Source organism: Hyperoodon ampullatus, assembly GCF_949752795.1.
Source record: "Hyperoodon ampullatus genome assembly, chromosome: 12".
Classification (NCBI taxonomy): domain Eukaryota; kingdom Metazoa; phylum Chordata; class Mammalia; order Artiodactyla; family Ziphiidae; genus Hyperoodon; species Hyperoodon ampullatus.
This window is the reverse complement of record NC_136925.1, coordinates 8,462,940-8,483,805: the sequence shown is the minus strand read 5'-3', so window position 1 is coordinate 8,483,805 and position 20,866 is coordinate 8,462,940. Positions and strand designations below refer to the sequence as shown.

The window sequence follows — 20,866 nt, the reverse complement described above, 5'->3', positions numbered from 1 at the left end:
GCACAAGCATAAAGAAGACTGATACATTCAAAATTTAAATTTTAAAACCTTTCTCACTAGAAGACACAAAAATTGGTATAGACAGTCTACACAGAAGTTATTCATGATATGAGAATGACAACAAAATGACAATGAGAAAACAATTTAAAAAGCCAGTAAGAAAATGTGCAAAATATCTGAATAGGAAAAAGTTAACAGACAGCAACTGCCTCAAGTTGAATGCTGCCTAAGTGCAGAGGAGAGAGGATGGCATTTTATTCCATACCCTTTTCTTTGAGTTTTGTACCATGTGTGTATTGCCTTTTCAGAAATACATATAAAAGTGTTACTTAAAAGAAAGTAAGTTATGTTTTATATTTAGCCATGTGTAGAAAAGTATCCTATATTTTTCTATGAAAGATTAAGAACTTCCCGGGACACACAGAACCTATTTTTTCATTTCCTTCTTACCTATCCTAACACATAGGACAGGACATGGCTTCCAAACATATTTGTATGTTAAACGAAACCTACCAGTTCATGGAGGCAATGACCTTGCCTCCTTCCACACATCTGTGCTAGGTAAGAAGTGGTGTTCAGTCAGTGCTTGATGAATTTAATTGAGGTGATATGTATTTTGTCTTTTTCATGCCACTCTGGTAAAGCTTTTATATTTTAAATACTCCTTTGCTTCTTATTCCTTGAATAATCTGTTTCCTAGGATAATCCATCCTTTTTTTATTGATTAGAGTTTATGAAGAGAAACGGAGAGCTGAATAATCATTTACATTCATTTTAGTCAATCATTGCTGTGACACATTTCAATGATTATAAAGTCAATCTAATTCTTGATTCTTTTTAAAAATATAATTTCAAAATTCACCAAAAACTGGAAATCCATTGTTTCTTTCATATTCAATTTGCTTTGACAGAAATTCTTTACTTAGCTTGTCAATATGGTCTCGAGAGAAGAGATTGACTTTAGGAATGAAATAATGCTCAAGTTGTTCTGTCTGGAGGCACTGAAGAAAGTATGTCACACAGTTATCAAAGCAGAGCTCCAAATCCTTGGACTGCCACTGACTGTCATCTGGGTCCTGGGTACAGACGTGAAAGAAGGCAGTTTTCACATGATAAGAACAGAACTTATCCAGTTCCTTTCGGTTTCCAAACTTTTTTTTCAGTTGTTCTAGAAGATATTTCATTAGTTTTAAACACTTTTTCCTGTTGAATAAAAAAGAAAACCATTTATTTTTACTTCTTTACAACCTGTTTCATTCCACAAAGAACCTTAGGTATCTTACAGGAAAAACATATAGATATAGTAAACAATACAGATATTATAATACATATAGATACAAACAACAATAAAGATATTGGGTTGGCCAAAAAGTTCCTTTGGTTTTTAAATAAAAATAAAAGACACATTTTTCATTTTCACCAAGAACTTTATTGAACAACATATTGTTTTGCTCCACTACCTTCTGCCATTTTTCAGGCAACTTCGTAATTCCATCTTCCCAAAACTTTTTATCTTTTTGAGCAAAGAACTGTTCCAGGTCCCAGAACATTACAGTCTTCCAGGGAATCGAAATTTTTTCCATTAAGACAATTTTGTAAAGACCGAAATAAATGGAAATCCGCAGGTGCAATGTCTGCTGAATACGGCGGATGAATCAGAACTTCCCAGCCAAGCTGTACACAGTTTTCGCCTGGTCATCAAAGAAATATGAGGTCTTGCATCATCCTGATGGAAGACTATGCATTTTCTGTTGACTAATTCTGGACGCTTCAGATGAATCAGAACTTCCCAGCCAGGCTGTAACAGTTTTTGCCTGGTCATCAAAGAGACATGTAGTCTTGCGTTATGCTGATGGAAGATTATGCGTTTTCTGTTGACTGATTCTGGACGCTTTTCGTCAGTGCTCCTTTCAGTTGGTCTAATTGGGAGCAGTACTGTTGGAATTGTTTGGTTTTCCGGAAGGAGCTCATAATAGGGGACTCTGTTCCAATCCCACCATATACACAACATCACCTTCTTTGGATGAAGACCAGCCTTTGGTGTGGTTGGTGGTGTTTCACTTTGCTTGCCCCACGATCTCCTCTGTTCCACATTATTGTACAGTATCCACTTTTCATCACCCATCACAAATTTGTTTTAAAAACGGAACGTTTTCGTTACATTTCAATAGAGAATCGCATGCGGAAATATGGTCAAGAAGGTTTTTTCACTTCACTTATGTGGAACCCAGAAGTTAAACACCAAAGCAGTGAACATAACCAAGCTGGTGCAAATGATTTTCAATGCTTGATTTGGATATTTTGAGTATGTCGGCTGTCTCCTGCGTGGTATAACGTTCATTGTTCTCAATTAATGTCTCGATTTGATCACTATCAACTTCAACTAGTCTACCCAACTGTGGAGCATTGTCCAGGGAGAAATCTCCAGCATGAAACTTCACAAACCACTACTGACATATTCGATCAGTCACAGCACCTTCTCCACACACTGCACAAATCTTTTTTTGCGTTTCACAGTTGCGTTTTTACCTTTCTTGAAATAATAAGGCATAATATGCCAAAAATGTTGCTTTTTTTCCTTCCATCTTCAATATTAAAATGGATACACAAAAATTCACCGATTTTGGTAAGTTTTTTTTTAATGCACATTGATATGACAGCTGTCAATACAATCTAACAAAATTGTTTCAAATGATGTTGAAGACAACTAAGTGCTACTAGAGCCATCTTACGGAAAAAACTGAATGAACATTTTGGCCAACCCAATATATATAAATAATATAATTACAGAGTCATTCTAAAACCTAATTATTTTTTCAAATACATGCTTTAAAGTTTCAAGAACCTATTTTTTCCTTTCCTCTTCCCCATTCCTGGCTTAAATATTTTATTCTATCAGGATTAATTCAACTACATGAAACCGGCAGATATTTATATTATTCATCCAGTTATTTAGTACCTAGAAAAATCTTGTTTTAATTTTTATAAAATGATTTTGTCTTACTTTGGTTTACATTAATCATCCAGTTATTTAGCAGTTGACAAAATTTAATGTTATAAAATTACTAAGCCTAATCAACAATATATTTTTCTTAATGCTTCCTTCAAAGCCTGCATATGAAGCCTTAAAGAACTTCCTGTGCCTGCACATTGGGCATTCTTGTTTTAACCTTTTAACTTTTGTGATCCTTATTCCAGACAACTTTAGAAACTCAAATGAATGATTCCTTTTCAAGCTCAGTTCTTTATGGTGTCTATGCTACCAGAAAAATAATTACCCATCTCTCAGTGTTGTTTCAAATTTACCTGGTCAGTCCCTGGCCTTCAATACAGCCAAACCACCTCAAAGCAAGCACCAGCATCCAATAAGAGTGGTCCTTTGGTCTCCTCCCATTATGCAACACTAATATTCATTACCTTGAAGCAACCAGAACACTAAGACAAATCCAATTGTCACGGCTAGTCATGACTAGTGTTCACACCCTTCGCTCTGTCCTACTTTCATACATCCACATCCATATAATCCAGGCTCAGGACTATGCTCCCCAGCATTGCCTTCTTTTTTTTTTTAATTTTAATTTTAGTTTTTATTATTTATTTGTTTGGCTGTGCTGGGTCTTAGTTGTGGCACGCATGCAGGATATTCGTTGCCGCGTGCAGGATCTTTTAGTTGTGGCATGCAGGCTCTTAGTTGTGGCATGCGGGATCTAGTTCCCTGACCAGGGGTCAAACCCGGGCCCCCTGTGTTGGGAGCTTAGAGTCTTAACCACTGGACCACCAGGGAAGTCCCACCATTGCCTTCTAACAACACTCTTTGCTTAGTCCCTTGGACCTGGCTTCCTTGGTTTCATTCTTACACTCTAATACTCCAGGTCAATCCAGCCATGCACTGCCCCCAGGACTCAACCCACCAAGGATCATCTTCAGGTTTAAACTATGGAGTCAACAAAGAACTAAGCATTCTATTGATAATCTGTCATTTCACAAAATAAGGAGGTTACCTGCAACATTTCACTCCATCAATTTCACAGCATGTTTTAGATTGTCCGTGATTTTTCAAAATTTCCTTTTCAATGTGAGAGAAGGACAGACGCCATGTTTCTTCTTAATTTCCAAAAGAAAAATAGAAAAGCACTTTACCAAAAACAAACAATATAAACAACACAATATTTAAACGATTTCCTTCATTAAAATATCATCCTGAAAAATTTCTAGGGGGAGATAGACCAAAAGAAGTGAACAGATAAATAATGTGATTACATATTAAAACAAGTGATTGGAACAAGCAAACAATGTGCCAAGATAGAAAAAAAATTGGGGGGAGAACTCAGAGCTTAATACATTTAGCCATGGTAAGATGTATTACCTTTTATATATTGCTAAATACAGTCTGTTGACATTTTGTTTCAATAATAATTTGAATTGATTGAAGTTTTTTGTTTATCCTTTTATATCATGCTTGCAAGTTTGGGTATTCATGTAAAATGAACCAGGGAACATTTCCTTTTTTTCTATTTTTTGGGAGTTTATGTAAGAACAGAATGATCTCCCCCTTCTCCCCAAGTTTTAACCATGGATAGCTCTTTTAAGCTCTGACCATCCTATCACTATCTGGTTTTAATCAGAAATTGGTTTATAATTTTAAAAATCAATCAATATAATCTGTCACATTAACAGAACAGGGGAAAAACATATGATCAACTCAACAGAAGCAGAAAGTACAGCTAATAAAATTTAACATTCATTCATCATTAAAAGAAAACACCTCTGAGTAAGTTAAATGTGGATGGAAACTTGATCTAATAACAGGTAGATTATAAAAAGAAACCCACAGCAACATGATAATCTAATGTAAAAAGTTGAAGTTTTTTCTTTGAAATCAGGAAGGCAGGCTGTGTGCTATCCCCATTTCTGTTCAACATGCATTGGCTAACCTAGCAAGCACAGTAAGAGAAGGAAAAATAGGGTTATATCCCTGGAAAGAGAGAAACAAAGCTATCATTACTGATAGATGATATAACTGTATATGTAGGAAATACAAAAGAAGCTGGGTGACAGGTATGCGTGAGTTGAACATATTCTTCAGTCTACTTTTCTATTGGTTTAAAATTTTTCATAATAAAAAGTTACAATTGCCTATGAGTAAATCTAACAAAAGACATATAAACTTTCTGTGGAGAAAATTCAAAAACCTCACTGACGGGCTTCCCTGGTGGTGCAGTGGTTGAGAGTCCGCCTGCTGATGCAGGGGACGCGGGTTCGTGCCCCGGTCCAGGAGGATCCCACATGCCGTGGAACGGTTGGGCCCGTGAGCCATGGCCACTGAGCCTGCGCATCCGGAGCCTGTGCTCCGCAACGGGAGAGGCCACAACAGTGAGAGGCCCGTGTACCGCAAAAAAAAAAAAAAAAACTTCACTAAAAAGTATTAGAGGATATCTAAATAAATGGAGATGTGCACCTGCACATGAATTAGAAGACTCGTTATTGTAAATATATCAAGTCTCCCCAAATTCATCTATAGAGTCAATGCACTCACAATCAAAACTCCAAAAAAAAATGTTTCTGTAGACCTTGACAAGATAATACCAGCATTTTTATGAAAATAAAAGGGTCAAGAATATCTAAAAACACTCTTTAAGAAGGACAAAGTCAGAGAGCAGATATCAAGACTTATAAAGTCACATTATGTATGACAATATGGTATAGCTCAAGGACAGACAAAGATTTTGGGGGTACAGAATAAAGAGTATACTAAAGCCTACACAATATATACAGACAATAAATATATGGAGAAGGTGGCACAGAGATACGTGTGCTCATAGCTGCTGTATAAATCCATTTACAACATCCATTTATGCCATTCTGAAAAAGGCAAACTATAGAGATGGCAAACAGGTCAGCGGTTGCCAGAGGTTTGGGCTGCAGAGGGTTGAATAAGTGAAGCACAGGGACTTTTTAGGGAAGTGAAACTATTGTTATCATGTAATGGTAGATACACGATGCAATGCATTTGTCAAAACCAACAGAACTTCATGGCACAGAGAGTGAACCTTAACATACACAAACTGTTAAGTCACTTGGAAGGTCAAGGGATCTCAAGAAGTAATGCAGACTGTGAAAAGGGACTCTAACTGTATTACGAATGTGTGACACAAACTCCCTGAAGGGCACGGGGGCAAAAGGTGTTGACCTAAGTTACTTTGGAAATGGGGTCTGTAAGACTGAAGGCAAAAGGAACTGTACACATGCACTGTGCACACAGGGGAATGGATTTACAGTTCCGAACCATCCATACATGTGGGCTGGAACTGAACAAGGAACGATGGAGTAGGTGGGTGGCAGATGGTGGGAGCCAGGTTTCTCACTGTTGGAATGAGAGGTTACAGAGAGCAAGGAGAGAAGGTGGAATGGTCCACGTGGTAATGGATTCAGTTAGAGACATCACTGTGAACTCATGTACCACTTAAAACAGATACAGGTGGTGACACATGGAAATACCTATAGAGCTGTGCATGTGCTGGGGTTAGTAATCATACATATATTTCCTTGCTACCCCAGCTGAGAGGGATGACACCCCAGTAGCAGAGCACACATAGCACCCAGGTCATGGTTCTAGTACACTCTCCAATAAAAGGATACAGCGTTCCTTGGAGAAATGGCTGATTCTAGGACTGAGGCAAGAAATACCCAAGATGAGCCTGGAGCATCTTGTAGTACCAGAAAGTGAGTTAGTGCTGAAAACAAAACAAAACCCACAATTATGAGACGTTTGTCAAAAGGACACAGGAGACAAATGAAAGAGCTCCTCAAGGCCAAAGCTGGAACAATTTAAGCAACAAAATGAAAGCAGTATTGAATTATAGCCCCAAATACGAGACAAATATCCATGAGTCCATACTGATATGATTTTAGTAAATAAATAAATGGGAGAGAAGAGATAAATCTCCCATGCAGAATATCAAATAATTTGTGTAAATACTCTGCTCTTAAAGGGGTGAGCTTAGGGACTTCCCTGGTGGTACAGTGGTTAAGACTCCACGCTCCCAATGCAGGGGGCCTGGGTTTGATCCCTGCTCAGGGAACTAGATCCCATATGCATGCCGCAACTAAGAGTTCACATACCACTGCTAAGGAGAACGGGAGCCACAACTAAGACCCGGCACAAGCGAATAAAAATAAATAGATAATTTAAAAAAAATAAAGAGGTGAGCTTAAGTGTGAGCTGTGCACAGTGACTTCCTTCCAAATAACACAGTGTTGAAAGGGGGAAAGAAAGGATCTTAACAGTGGAGAACCCTGGCAAACACTCCCTCAGCCAGGTGATCAAGGTCCACACCAGCAGTGCTAAGTCATACTCATGATGTACCCTTGATGTAATATGATGAGAATGGCATTTCAACTCTGCGGTCCTCCTCCACCAAACTCAGAACTCCAGTCTAACCCACAAGAAAAGCATGAGAGGGCTTCCCTGGTGGCACAGTGGTTGAGAATCTGCCTGCCAATGCAGGGGACACGGGTTCGAGCCCTGGACTGGGAAGATCCCACATGCCGCAGAGCAACTAGGCCCGTGAGCCACAACTACTGAGCCTGCACGTCTGGAGCCTGTGCTCCGCAACAAGAGGCCGCGACAGTGAGAGGCCCGCGCACCGCGATGAAGAGTGGCCCCCACTTGCCACAACTAGAGAAAGCCCTCACACAGAAACGAAGACCCAACACAGCCAAAAATAAATAAATTAATTAATAAAAAAATTTACTAAAAAAAAAAAAAAAGAAAAGCATGAGACACATGCCAAACGAGGGACGTTCCACAAAATATCTGACTGGTACTCCTCAAAACTGTCAAGGTCATCAAGTACAAGGCAAGACTGAGAAACTGTCACAGTCAAGAGGAGGCTAAGGAGACGTGACAACTAAATGCAATGTGGCGTCCTAGATGGTATCTTGGAACAGAAAAAGGACATTAGGTAAAAACCAAGGAAATCTGAGTAAAGTATGGACTTTAATTAACAAGACTACATCAATATTGGTTCATTAATTATGACAAATGTGTCATATTAATGTAAGATGCTAATAATGGGAAATAGGTATGCGGTATATAGGAACTCTCTATATCATCTTTGTACTTTTTCTGCAAATCTTAAACTATTCTAAAATTAAAAGTTTATTTTAAACAACTATGTTGAAATATCATTTCTCTCTTTTTGGATTATTGGCAAAAATTCCAAAGGGTTTAATGAGTTCTGTTGTTAAAGCTGAGGGTGAAATGGGTCCTCTCATACACTTCTGTGGGAATGCAAATTGGTGAATTCTGTATGGAGGTGATTTTGGCAATACCAGCAAAATTAGATATGGCCTTATTATTCCTTGACCAGCTGGAAAAACAGACTGTAAAAAGGAATGGGTGCTCAAAAAAAAACAAAAACACTAATTCGAAAAGATACATGCACCTCAATGTTCACAGCAGCATTATTCACAATAGCCAAGATACAGAAGAAGCAACCTAAGTGTCCATCAACAGATGAATGGATAAAGAAGATGTGGTATATATATATACAGTGGAATACTACTCAGCCAAAAAAAGAACGAATTTTTGCCATTTGCAGCAACATGGATGGACTTGGAGGGCATTATGCTAAGTGAACTAAGTCAGAGAAAGACTAATACTGTATGATGTAATTTACATGTAGAATCTAAAAAATAAAACAAACTAGTGAAGATAACAAAAAAGAAGACGACTCACAGATACAGAGAACAAATGAGTGGTAATCAGTGCGGGGGGAGGGGCAGGTACAAACTACTGGATATAAGATAGGCTACAAGGGTGTAGTGTACAACACGGGAAGTACAGCTAATATTCTGTAGTAACTGTAAATGGAAAGTAACCGTTAAAAACAGTGTAAAAGTTTTTTTAAAAAAGGAACCAGTGCTATCTCTACACAGAGCTATGGAGTGATAACCTAGATATCTTATTAAGTGAAAATAAAAAAGTGTACATTTTATCTTAAAGAGGGGGTGTTGCATATGAATATATATATATATATATATATGTATTTACTTGTACATTTTAAAAATGAAAGGTGAACTGAAAACAATTATAGGGTTTCCAATCAGGGAAGGAGAGAAGAGTTTAGAGGGAACATAAAGGGAAGCTATGTTTCCCTAAGAATACTTTTTTCTGTAGCTTTGGCTTTGGAACCATGTGAATGCTTTACAAAGTTATGAAACAAAGCTAAATTACAATTTAATTCCAATACCTAAAATTAGAAACAATAATGAAAACAATGAATTTAAGCATACTAAGTTGGGTAGCTTAACCACCTGGAGGAATTTTTTCAAGTGGGTTTAAACTTAATATTTTGAAATCCTTCAAAAATATACAGAAGGGCTTCCCTGGTGGCGCAGTGGTTGAGAGTCCGCCTGCCGATGCAGGGGACACGGGTTCGTGCCCTGGTCCGGGAGGATCCCACATGCCACGGAGTGGCTGGGCCTGTGAGCCATGGCCACTGAGCCTGTGCGTCGGGAGTCTGTGCTCCGCAACGGGAGAGGCCATGACAGTGAGAGGCCCGCATACCGCAAAAAAAAAAAAAAAAATATATATATATATATATATATATATATACAGAAAAAGTTGAAAGAATTTTATAGTAAACATTCATATGCCTACCACCTACATTCTACAATTAATGTTTTGCTATATTTGCTTTATCACATATTTATCCATCTATCCATCCATAAATTCTTTTTTTTAAAGAAAACTGTTATTTTAAAACAAGTTGTGGATGGGGACTTCCCTGGTGGTCCAGTGGTTAAGAATCCACCTTCCAATGCAGCGGATGTGGGTTCGATCCCTGGTCGGGGAATTAAGATCCCACATGCTTCCAGGCAACTAAGCCCACGCACCAAAACTACTGAGCCCATGTGCTCTGGAGCCCACGCACCACAACCAAAGATCCTGCATGCCACAACAAAGATTCTGTGAAGACCTGATGCAGCCAAATAAATAAGTAAATATTTGTTTTAAAAATTTAATAAATAAGATAAAACAAGTTGTGGAACTAATTAGAATACTTTACCCATAAACACTTCAGCATGAATATTATGAACTGGAGTTCAATATTTATTTGCGTGTGTGATTTTTTAGGTAAGATTTGCAAACAGTGAAACGCACACATGTTAAATGTAGCATTTGATGAGTTTTGACAAATGACTGCACCTGTGTCGTTTGTTTTTTTGTTTTCTTTATTTATTTGGTTGTGTTGGGTCTTAGTTGCAGCACGTGGGTTCTTTGCTGCCACACGTGTTCTTTGTTGCCGCGTGCGGGATTTTCCTTGAGGCAAGCAGGATTTTTAGTTGCGGCATGTGGGATCTTTTTAAACCCCCATCAAAAAGTTATCATCACCCCAGAAAGTTCTCTCCTGTCCCTTCCTAATCAATCTCCAGCACCTCAGGCAACCTCTGCTCTAATTTTTTAAAAAACCATAGATAAATTTTGCTTGTTCTAGAACTTAATATAATTGAGATCATACAGTATGGACCCTTTGTTTCTGTTTTCTTTCACTTGTCTTAATGTTTTTAGTATTCATCCATCCTCTTATCAGTGGTTCATTGCTTTTTGTTGTTGAGTAGTATTCCATTTTACAAATATACTACAGTTTGTTTATCCATTATCTTTTGATGGACTTCTGGGCTATTTCCAGATTTTGGCTATTATATATATTCTTATATAAATGTGAATGTTTTTAATATTCATCCGTCCTCTTATCAGTGGTTCATTGTTTTTTGTTGTTGAGTAGTATTCCATTTTACGAATATACTACAGTTTGTTTATCCATTATCTTTTGATGGACTTCTGGGCTATTTCCAGATCTTGGCTATTACATATATTCTTATATAAATATGTTATGGACTTAATGCTGGATTAGGGAAGATATATGTTTAACCTTTTAAGAAACTGCCAGACCTTTTCTCAAAGGGATTGTACCATATTACACTTCCACCAACAGTGTATGAATTATTATTTTTTTTAAATAAAGCTTTGCATGTTCATTGATTGGAATGTCAGAATTGAAATTGATGAATAACTTTTAAAATATTTAAATAAATTTAAAATGCTGGGCAGATAGTTTAGATATCTGGGAATACTGTAGTTTTATTGATTTTTTTTTCTATTTTAGCACTTATTGCATATATGCTTTGACATGAGGTATTGAGAAATATGATGAAATGTATATACAGTCCCTGCCATGCTCATAAAGTATCATTCTGAAAATGATCTTCAATGCAAAGACATACCTTCTAGGTTTATTTTACATGTAACGATACTTGTACTTAGTTGACATTCAATCTCCTATGTTAGGTAAAGTAAACTATGGATGATTACAAGTTTGAAGGAATTTGTATATTAATGTTTGTATATTTTTTAGTGTAATAAAAACATATACAGATGAGCAAACAGGTTTAGCAGGGTTTGATAACTAGCCCCAGGTCACACAGCTAGTAAGGGAAGAAGCCTCAGGATTCAGATCCAGGGCAGTCTGACTGCAAGGCCAGTACTTGCTTTTCTTTATTAAAAACAAACAAACAAAAACAACATTCAAACATGGGCTAGCAGACATTTTAAAGCTGAGTATTTGATATTACTATTACAATTATGCCCTTTTCAATTCCATCTCTCACCAAACTCCCATCTTGTAGCCTATTTAGCCTAATGGCTCTTGAAATGCCAATAGCACTAGTTGACCTTTCACTGCCCTAGTATGTAACATTAACGACTCTTTTATATGGACGTCTTTTAAGTTAACCTTCATAGTCAAGATACCTTGAAAACCACTTCCTTCCTTTGCGTGCTTGGGTACGAGGTAAAATGGCTGTCGTCTTAAACTGTTCTTAACTTTTGCTCCAAGCCAGTTACTGATGGGCAGGCCTCCCTGGGTGCTAGCAGGCCAGCTGCTTTTAGATTCCAAAGCCAGGATTATATCGACAGATATTTCTTTAGGTTTTCTAACCAGAAGTGTTACTGCAGGGCTCCCTCTTCTCTTCCTCTCCACCATGACATCTGTATCTGTTTAAACATATTAATAAAGAAGAAAGGGCTTATCAATCCAGTTTTCTCTAAAAACACAGGGAAAATAACATAGCTATAATTGGAGATCCATAGTACTAAGTGTAAGATGAAAATTAGTTCTAAAGAAAAAAATGACCCCACAAGGCAGTGTTTTACTCATTTAGCCAGTATTTATTGATACCCATTATGGGGTGTGAGTACTATCAAGATTCTGTCTGGTATATAAAACGAGTAGCCCCCGAAGACTTTGGGGTTTGGGAGTGCTGTGATTAAATTTTCATTTAAATTTGTGTATGGTGGTTTGGAGGGAAGCCTGCATAAGAGGCCAGATGAGCAGCAGGGAGGAGAGAGGTGATTCAGAAGACCTCAGCGGGAATTCCCTGACGGTCCAGTGGTTAGGACTCCACGCTTTTGCTGCCGAGGGTGCAGGTTCAAGCCCTCGTCGGGGAACTAAGAACCTGCAAGCTGTGTGGCACAGCCAAACTGAAAAAAACAAAACAGCAACAGCCCAGCCCAGAGGCTGGAGGCATGTCATACAGAGAGGCAGTGAGCATCAGGACACAGAGAGCAAGCACTGTTCACTGCAGCGTTATTCACAACAGCCAAGATGCTGAGACAACCTAGGTGTCCTCTGATGAATGAATGGGTAAAGAGGTTGTGGCATATACAGAAAATGGAATATTATTCGGCCTTAACAAGGAAGGAAATCCTGCTATTTGTGACAATATGGATGAACCTGGAGGTCATTGTGCTAAGCAAAGTGCATGACCTCATTTATATGGAGAAGCTAAGAAAGTCAAATGTATAGAAGCAGACTGTAGAATGGAGGTTACCAGGGGCGGGGAGGTGGGAGAAGTGGGAAGATGTTCATCAAAGAGTACAGAGTTAGGGCTTCCCTGGTGGCGCAGTGGCTGAGAGTCCGCCTGCCAATGCAGGGGACGCAGGTTTGTGCCCCGGTCCGTGAAGATCCCACATGCCGCAGAGCGGCTGGGCCTGTGAGCCATGGCCGCTGGGCCTGCACGTCCGGAGCCTGTGCTCCGCAGCGGGAGAGGCCACAACAGTGAGAGGCCCGTGTACCACAAAAAAAAAAAAAAGTACAGAGTTGCAGTTATGTAGGGTGAGTAAGTCTAGAGACCTAACGTACAGCATGATGACTGTTAATATGACTGTACTGCATACAGGAAATGTGCTAAGAGAGTAGATTTCAGGTACTCTCACCTCACACACAAAAAGGTAACTATGTGAGAAGATATGTTAATTAGCTTGACTGTGGTAGTCATTTCACTATGCATATCAAAACATCACGTTGTACACCTTGATATGTACAATTTTTATTAAAAAAAAAAAAGACCCAGGTCGCAGAAGTGAAAGCAATTAAAGAGATTCAAACTAATAGAACTGGTGGATAAACTGAATCCGTGAGGTAAGGAAGAAGGCAGGAGTCTGGGAGGCCGTCCCACGATTCTGGCCTGGGAAATGGTTGATGTTGAGTCTACTCTTCAACAGAGTTGGGCGGGAAGAAGAAAGACTGGGCTGAGATGAACTTCATTTCAGATACACTGAGCTCTAGGTGCCTGGGGGAGACCCAACAGGAGATGGCCACTGAGAAGCTGGCCAGCAACTCGGGAAGGATGTCTGGATGAGAGATCCTGGTTCAGGGATGTGGGGTGCACAAGCAGTAAAGGCCACTCCCAGGTAAGACTTCTGGAAGGCACAACAACGGGAGAGAAGACAGAGCACGAAGGAGAAAATCTTAGAGCATCATTCTCTTGTCACTAAATCCACCAACCCACCGACCTGTTACCCATCATCTTCTCTTTTCATCCTACTACCACCTAGGAAGTGTCTGTCCACCTTTCAGAGGCCACCGTGCACATGGTCTCTGGGTCCCTTCCTTCTCACCTTGCTCCTTCAGTCACTCCCTCTCCCGCATCAGTGGCCTCCGCCTCCCTACTGGAGCGTGCCTGTCTGCATACAAAGGGATCCAGGGTCTCTCACTCTACAGGACACGTCTCCCTTGACCCTGCATCTGCTGCGCCCCCATACTTACCCCTCTTTCTACTTCCTTCGCACCCAGTACTTTCCAGAGAGTTGCCACACCTGCTGACCTACTCTCTTGTGTGCTCAGGACTCCCCCGACACTGCTATGTCAAAGTTACCAACACCCCCAGAAAACAAACTGAAGACCAAACTCCAGTGGCTTTCTGGATGTCAGCAGCATTGTCAACACTGACCACTCCTGCAGAATACTCAGTCACATTTTGCTCCCTCTCTTCTCCCCAACCTCCAATGGGATCCTCTTCTAACCACTCTACTCAACACTGCAATTTCTCCCCTGTGCCACCCCCAGCATTCCTGAACCCTCTCACTTCGCTACACTTTTTCACCGTAGGACTTACTACTTTCTACTATACAAGGTAATTATGTTTTCCATTTGCTACTAAAGGCGTGTATGCCTTACATGGTTATAAGGTACAGACGGGTGAGGGTCTTCATCTATTTGTTCATTAATAGATCCCAAACACCTACAACACTTAGCACATCAGATGACCAATGACCATTGATTACATTAATGAAAAATGAATCTACACTCTTCACCTAGGTGCTTTCATCCATTGTCAACGCCAGTTATATGTTTACCTGCAGCCCAAACATACCCTCTGAGCTCCAAACCCATATCCAACTACATACTTGACACATTCATTTCAGTGTATCATAGGAATCTCTAACTTAACATATCCAAACTCTCAATTGCCTTCTGATAATATCTTCTCCAAAAAAAGAGCAAATTTTTTAAAACAGAAAGCCAATCATTACCCTCTAATTAAAACCTGGCTTCTCAATGAACATGACATAAAATCTAAACTCCTTTCCAGGATCTACAAGTCCTCCTAGAATCTGGCCCCGGCCTCCTCTTCTACTTCATTTCATGTCACTCTTCCCCTTGTCCACATGGACCTTTTTGCTTCTAGAGCTTATCAAGCTCTTTTCTGCCTCAGGGCCTTACTCCACCACCCACTCTACCCCAACTGCTACCACTTCTCCCAGTTCACTCCCTTCAAAGCATGCATTGCAACTTGTGTTTACAAATTTCAGAGGGGCATCCCACCAATTTTATTCAACCACATACACCACGTGGTGCAGGCAGCATTTCAGCGAATATTCAGTGGAGGCCAAAATAGAGCCAGTCAGAAATTCCCCAGTGGTTCAGTGGTTAGGACTCCACAGTTTCACTGCCGAGGGCCCAGGTTCAATCCCTAGTCAGGGAACTAAGATCCCACACAGCTGCATGGTGCGGCCACAAAAAAAAAACAAAAAAAAACAAAATAGAGTCAATCAACATTTAGGAAGAATACCAAGAAAATATAGTAGACTAAAATCAAGAGCAAAGAGTTGTTTCTAGGAGGTAGTAGTCAACAGTCTGCTGCACGGAGATCAAGAAAGATCAGGAGAGGCAATTAGTAGATATGATTAGATCTTTAAGAATCAAAAGTCAAAGATCTTACCTTCAATATTTTTAATTTCTTCCTTAATGATTTTCCTAAACTTGGACAGCATCTTAGAAGCTGATAATATTTCCCCTTCTAAAAACTGACCCAGAGGATTTCCTTTGGGATTTCTTTTGAACTTCACAAAGTAATGAGCAGCACTGTTGCAATATTCTTCTAGCTGAATTCGGGGGACCTCCAGTTTGAACATAACGTCAAATTCATTAGGAGCAGAAATCTAAGAAACAGTAAAAATAGCACTGATGTGTTTGCTTGTGAATATTTTCCAACCAACTACAATGTTTTTTCTTAAAATTTCCACTTAAAATCCTACTATGAAAAGCAAGATTTCTAATATTTATACCCTCTGGGAGTGAGACTAGGAGAACTAGGTGAAGAGTATTGGCTTCAGTTTGTACGTTCTATACTCATTTTCTTAAAAACAATTAAAAGTAGTATGCAAGCTTTAAAAATCTGTACCAGTTTTTTCCTGAGATTAAAGCTTGATAAAATTAAAGAAATTTAAGGTGCTACCTTTTAAGTTACGAGCTACACACTGAGCCAGACCCCTGTCACTGGTCTCAAAAATATGTGTAGTTACCTCCTGACTAGTTGAGCAAGGGCCCTCTCCTTACAGCTAACAGTCAGCCAAATGAGTATGAGCTCCAAGTCATACACTAACTACATTAATGTGTTTGAACCACAGCATTTTAAGAGCTTCAGGGAATTCCCTGGCGGTCCAGTGGTTAGGACTGCGCGCTTTCACTGCCAAGGGCACAGGTTCCATCCCTGGTCAGGGAGCTAAGATCCCACAAGCCGTGCAGCGTGGCCAAAAATAAATAAATAAATAAGAACTTCAAAGAATCTTCTTCATCACCACAATAATAGTTACAGCAATTATAATAAATGATTATTTTCCTATATTAAAAATGCACAAGTATTTTACTCATTAGGAGTATGCTTCAAGTACAGCTATTGGACTGTACTATTCAACACGGCATCTGGTAGTTGTGGTGAGCGGGGGCTACTCTTCGTTGTGGTACGCGGGCTTCTCATTGTGGTGGCTTCTCTTGTTGTGGAGCACGGGCTCTAGGCACGCGGGCTTCAGTAGTTGTGGCTCTCGGGCTCTAGAGCGCAGGCTCAGTAGTTGTGGCGCGCGGGTTTAGTTGCTCCGCAGCATGTGAGATCTTCCCGGACCAGGGCTCGAACCCGTGTCCCCTGCATTGGCAGGCGGACTCTTAACCACTGTGCCACCGGGGAAGCCCTGCCCTATGTCTTTTGACCATGTGAACGTGGCTAGTCCAAACTGAGATGTACCATGCTGTGCAGTGAACCGTGTCCTCTCAAAATTCATGTATTGCAGCCCTAACCCCCAATGTAACTGTACTTGGAGACAGGGCTTTTAGGAAATAATGAAGGTTAAATGAGATCAGGAGGGTAGGGTACTAGTTGATAGGACTGGTGGACTTAGATGAAGTGAGATCGGTTGCTGTGTCTCTGCACACGTGCTCTGAGAAACACAGCGAGGACACAGGGAGAAGGTGGCTATCTGCGAACCAGGACGACAGCCCTCACCAGAACCTAACCATTCTGGCACCCTGATCATGGACTTCCAGCCTCCAGAACCATGAGAAAATAAATGTCTGTTGTTTAAGCCACTCAGTCTATGATATTTTATTATGGCAGCCCAAGCTGACTAGGACGTACTATGGGGGTGAAACAAACACGTGAAGTGCCATCAGTGGGAATGAAGTAAGAGCCTCTGAAAATCCACTTTTCCATAAAAGTAACAAGAACATGGGCAGAAAAGGTCAAATTCAACTTTTTCAGGTCTCTGTAAATTAACCAAAGGCTTGCAACAATCCAAGGAGGATTTATTCAAGAAAAATGGTTGAATCCCAGTAAGGACAGTGAGCCTTGAGGGCATTCTAAATTGCCCTATTCCCATCCCCAGCAGCATTCCCACTCCTGATCAGAAGCCCTCCACCAAGAGCGGCCAGAACTCCGACTTCTAATACCATAGGTTAGGCTTGCCTGTTTGGGAACATCATATAAACTGAATCATATAGTAGGTACCCTTTATACCTGATTTCTTTCATTTAACACTGTTTGTGAGATTCATCTATATCGTTATGTCTATAGTGGTAGTTTGTTCTTTTTCATTCTGTGTAGTATTCCACTGAATTAATGGAATATACCAAAATCGATTTACTTATTCTGTTGTTGAGTATTTGGGTTGTTTCCAGTTTTTAACTACTACAAATAGTTCTGAGTTTAACTATTATGAAGTTGTTCTGAGCATTCTTACATATGCCTTTGGGTGGCCATGAGCCCTCATTTCTATTGTACATGTACCCAGGAGTGGGACTGTTGGACCACAAGACAGGCGAATCTTTAACTTTAAAAAAAAATGTCAGTTTTCAAAAGAGGTAGTACCAATTTATCCTCCCAGCATCAATGCAAGGGAGTTTCAGTTGCTCCACATCTTCTCCAAACTTGGAATTGTCAAGTCTTTTAAAATTTTAGCTCAAGGAACAAAAATCAGTCCATGTGGACAAGGGGAAGAGTGACATGAAATGAAGTTGAAAAGGAGGCCGGGGCCCAGATTCTGCGAGGACCTGTAGATCCTGGAAAGGAGTTCAGATTTTATTCCATCATGTTCATTGAGAAGCCAGGTTTTAGCTTTGTATTTTTAAAAATTTACTCTGGCCTCTGTGGAGATATTATAAGAAGGCAAACAAGGAGATTGGAAAGGCAAAATTCAGGTGAAAGATGATGGTGGCTTAGACGGAGGCGGGGGTGAGGTGCTGGGGATGGACAAAAAGAACATTATGAACTGGAAATCCCACAGGAAATTTCTACAAGAAAACTTCCAGATTTTCACCTAGAATTTGATAATATTACAATAAAATACATGAATGGAAATGTGTCAATATGAATCCAAGTAAAAGAGTTAATGAGAAGTGTCTTTTGTCTATCCCCTTACCAATTATAAAGTTTGGAATCCAACTTTGAAATTCAAGTGTATGCATAACAGAAGAAAATACACCAAAATAACGGTGAATAAAACAAACAGGAATAATACTGTTCTTCTATATGCTTTTCTGAATTTTCCAGGGACATCAACACGGAACAGGGGCAAATACGGGAGAGGCTGAGGAAAGAAGTATGGAGCAGGGGTACTGTTGTGCTGCGGGAACCTACTGAGGGCAGGCACTGGGTCAACTCCACAATGAACACGTATATACCTTTTACAATCAGTTTTTTAAAAGCAATACATGTTTTAGATAAAACAAATTTCACTGGATTTCTTTCCATCCGCTTGATTTTCAAAAGGAGAGGGGTACTGCTATATTTAAAATGGATAACCAACAAGGACCTACTGTATAGCACAGGGAACTCTGCTCAATATAATGTAACAACCTAAACGGGAAAAGAATTTGAAAAAGAACAGATACATGTATATGTATAACTGAATCACTTTTCTGTACTCCTGAAACTAACACAACATTGTTAATCAACTATACTCCAAAACGAAATTAAAAAGTTTAAAAATAAATAAATAAATAAAAAGGAGAGTGGTTCTGATGGGAGACTGTTCTCTAAGTGTCTTCTTGTTCTCTAGTTCTAACTAATAACTTTCTCTTCCCTTTGGACCCTCCACATAACAGAACTGATCGACATTTATGTAGTAAGAATCATGCTCCAGGCAGATTAGTCTGATGCAAGTTCTGCTCACTTGTCTTTCAAGAAGCTTTAGATGGAATTATATGAGTGGTCTTCAGTGCTAAAAGAGTTTAAGATTCAAAGACCGATACATACACCATCTTTCTGCGATAATCAAATATCACTGAGTCCACAGCAATAAATTGAGCAGCCGTATAAGGGTTTAAAGTTGTGCAAAACGTTCTGTGACAGTGGAGCTTGCAATCTAGATGGGAAGCCAAAACAAAACAGCTATGTCACAGGCCACAAAAGAACACGAGTGTGAGTTACTTCCGAAGGGAAGTGAGGGACGCGTAAGGAGGTGGGTATGAGCCGCGGGAACTGCAGCGGACGCGCGGCGCAGCTCACCTTCACGCGCTCATAGTAGCTCCCGGTGCGCAGCAGCGCGACGCCTTTGAACTCGGACTTACAGCTCTGCAGTCTCCGCAGCAGGTGGTCCGTGATCCTGTTCACCACCTCCACCGCCGCAGAGATTTCCGGGCGGCTCAGCCTCAACTTCTCCAGTACCGCCCGGGGCTTCCAGGCGCCGGGCGCCTCCTTCCCGCACCCGAGACTGGGGACTGGGGCCAGCGGGCCAGGGACCTCCGTGGGCCCGGGCTGGGGCCTCCGCTCCCGAGCGGAGCGCGCGGTGCCCTCGCGGCGAGATGCAGGCCTGGGAAGGGGCCGTCCCGGGGCCGCGGGAGGCATCACCCCTTCGGTCCGAGCAGCCGGACCCTCCGCCTGGTCCTCGGCGCGGGCAGCCCGCGTGCGTACCTGCCGCTTCTCCTGGGAGTCCGGGCCGCTCTTCTCCCTCCGGGATCCCGACGGCCTAGCGGGGCCGCACCTCCGCGCGCTGGGCCGGGCGGCCTCAGGGACGGCCGGGGACTCTCTAGGCTTGGTCGGGGCGCCCTTCACACGCGGCGCCGAGACCCTGGGGGCGGCGGCTTCCGCCCCCGAAGCTGCTCCCGTCGCCTTTCCGCGCCGCGGGGCCATGGCTGGCGCTCTCGGCTCCCCAGAGGGAGAAGACTCGGCTTCGGGAAAAGGCCTTGGGAGGAGGAGCCAGCAGTGGCGATTGGAAATGAAACTTCAACATCTGGCGGGAACTTAGCAAACGCGGTGCGGAAGAAGAGGCCAAGGCGAGGCGGTCACGGGGAGCCACGCCCCCGCCGCGGAGGGCGGGCCCACGGCGCTCACGCAGTCGCCCGCTTTCTCTCCTTCGCGTGGAGCGGTGCCGGCGGCTTGTGAACCGCGCAAAACTGAACCCAGGGCAGCGCATAACACTTTCACGAGCTTTGAAAGCGAGACGCATTTGCCGGCGTAGCGCCTATAAATTTTGGGGGAAACTGTAACACCTTCTCGCACACTGAAGTTGACAGAGAAACTTTTACAGTGTAAGTTTAAATAAAGCATTTTTTTTATTAAAGGGAAATAGAAAAAAATTTTTTACTAGATGGAATGAGATGCGGATTGACTGTAATTGGAATAAATATTTCACATTATTTAACTTTGTAAAAGCACGCACAATCTTAAACTGTGAAGTTCCTATTGGTGAGTTTTAGCCACTGGTTCTCAAAAGCCCATCAAAAAATGGCACTTGCATTTTAAATAA

General features: G+C 41.0%; 1 protein-coding gene across 1 annotated transcript; it reads right to left on the bottom strand.

Annotated features, from left to right (window-relative positions):
* Positions 1-496: 496 nt before the first annotated feature.
* CGAS (cyclic GMP-AMP synthase) lies at positions 497-20,250 on the bottom strand (the record flags this gene model as incomplete). The annotated part of the gene is made up of 5 exons (XM_079716327.1): positions 497-1,203; positions 4,002-4,104; positions 11,819-12,061; positions 15,571-15,790; positions 19,627-20,250. The coding sequence occupies 5 exons, from the start codon at positions 20,248-20,250 to the stop codon at positions 852-854; spliced, it is 1,542 nt and encodes a 513-aa protein (XP_079572453.1). The 3' UTR covers positions 497-851.
* Positions 20,251-20,866: the final 616 nt, after the last annotated feature.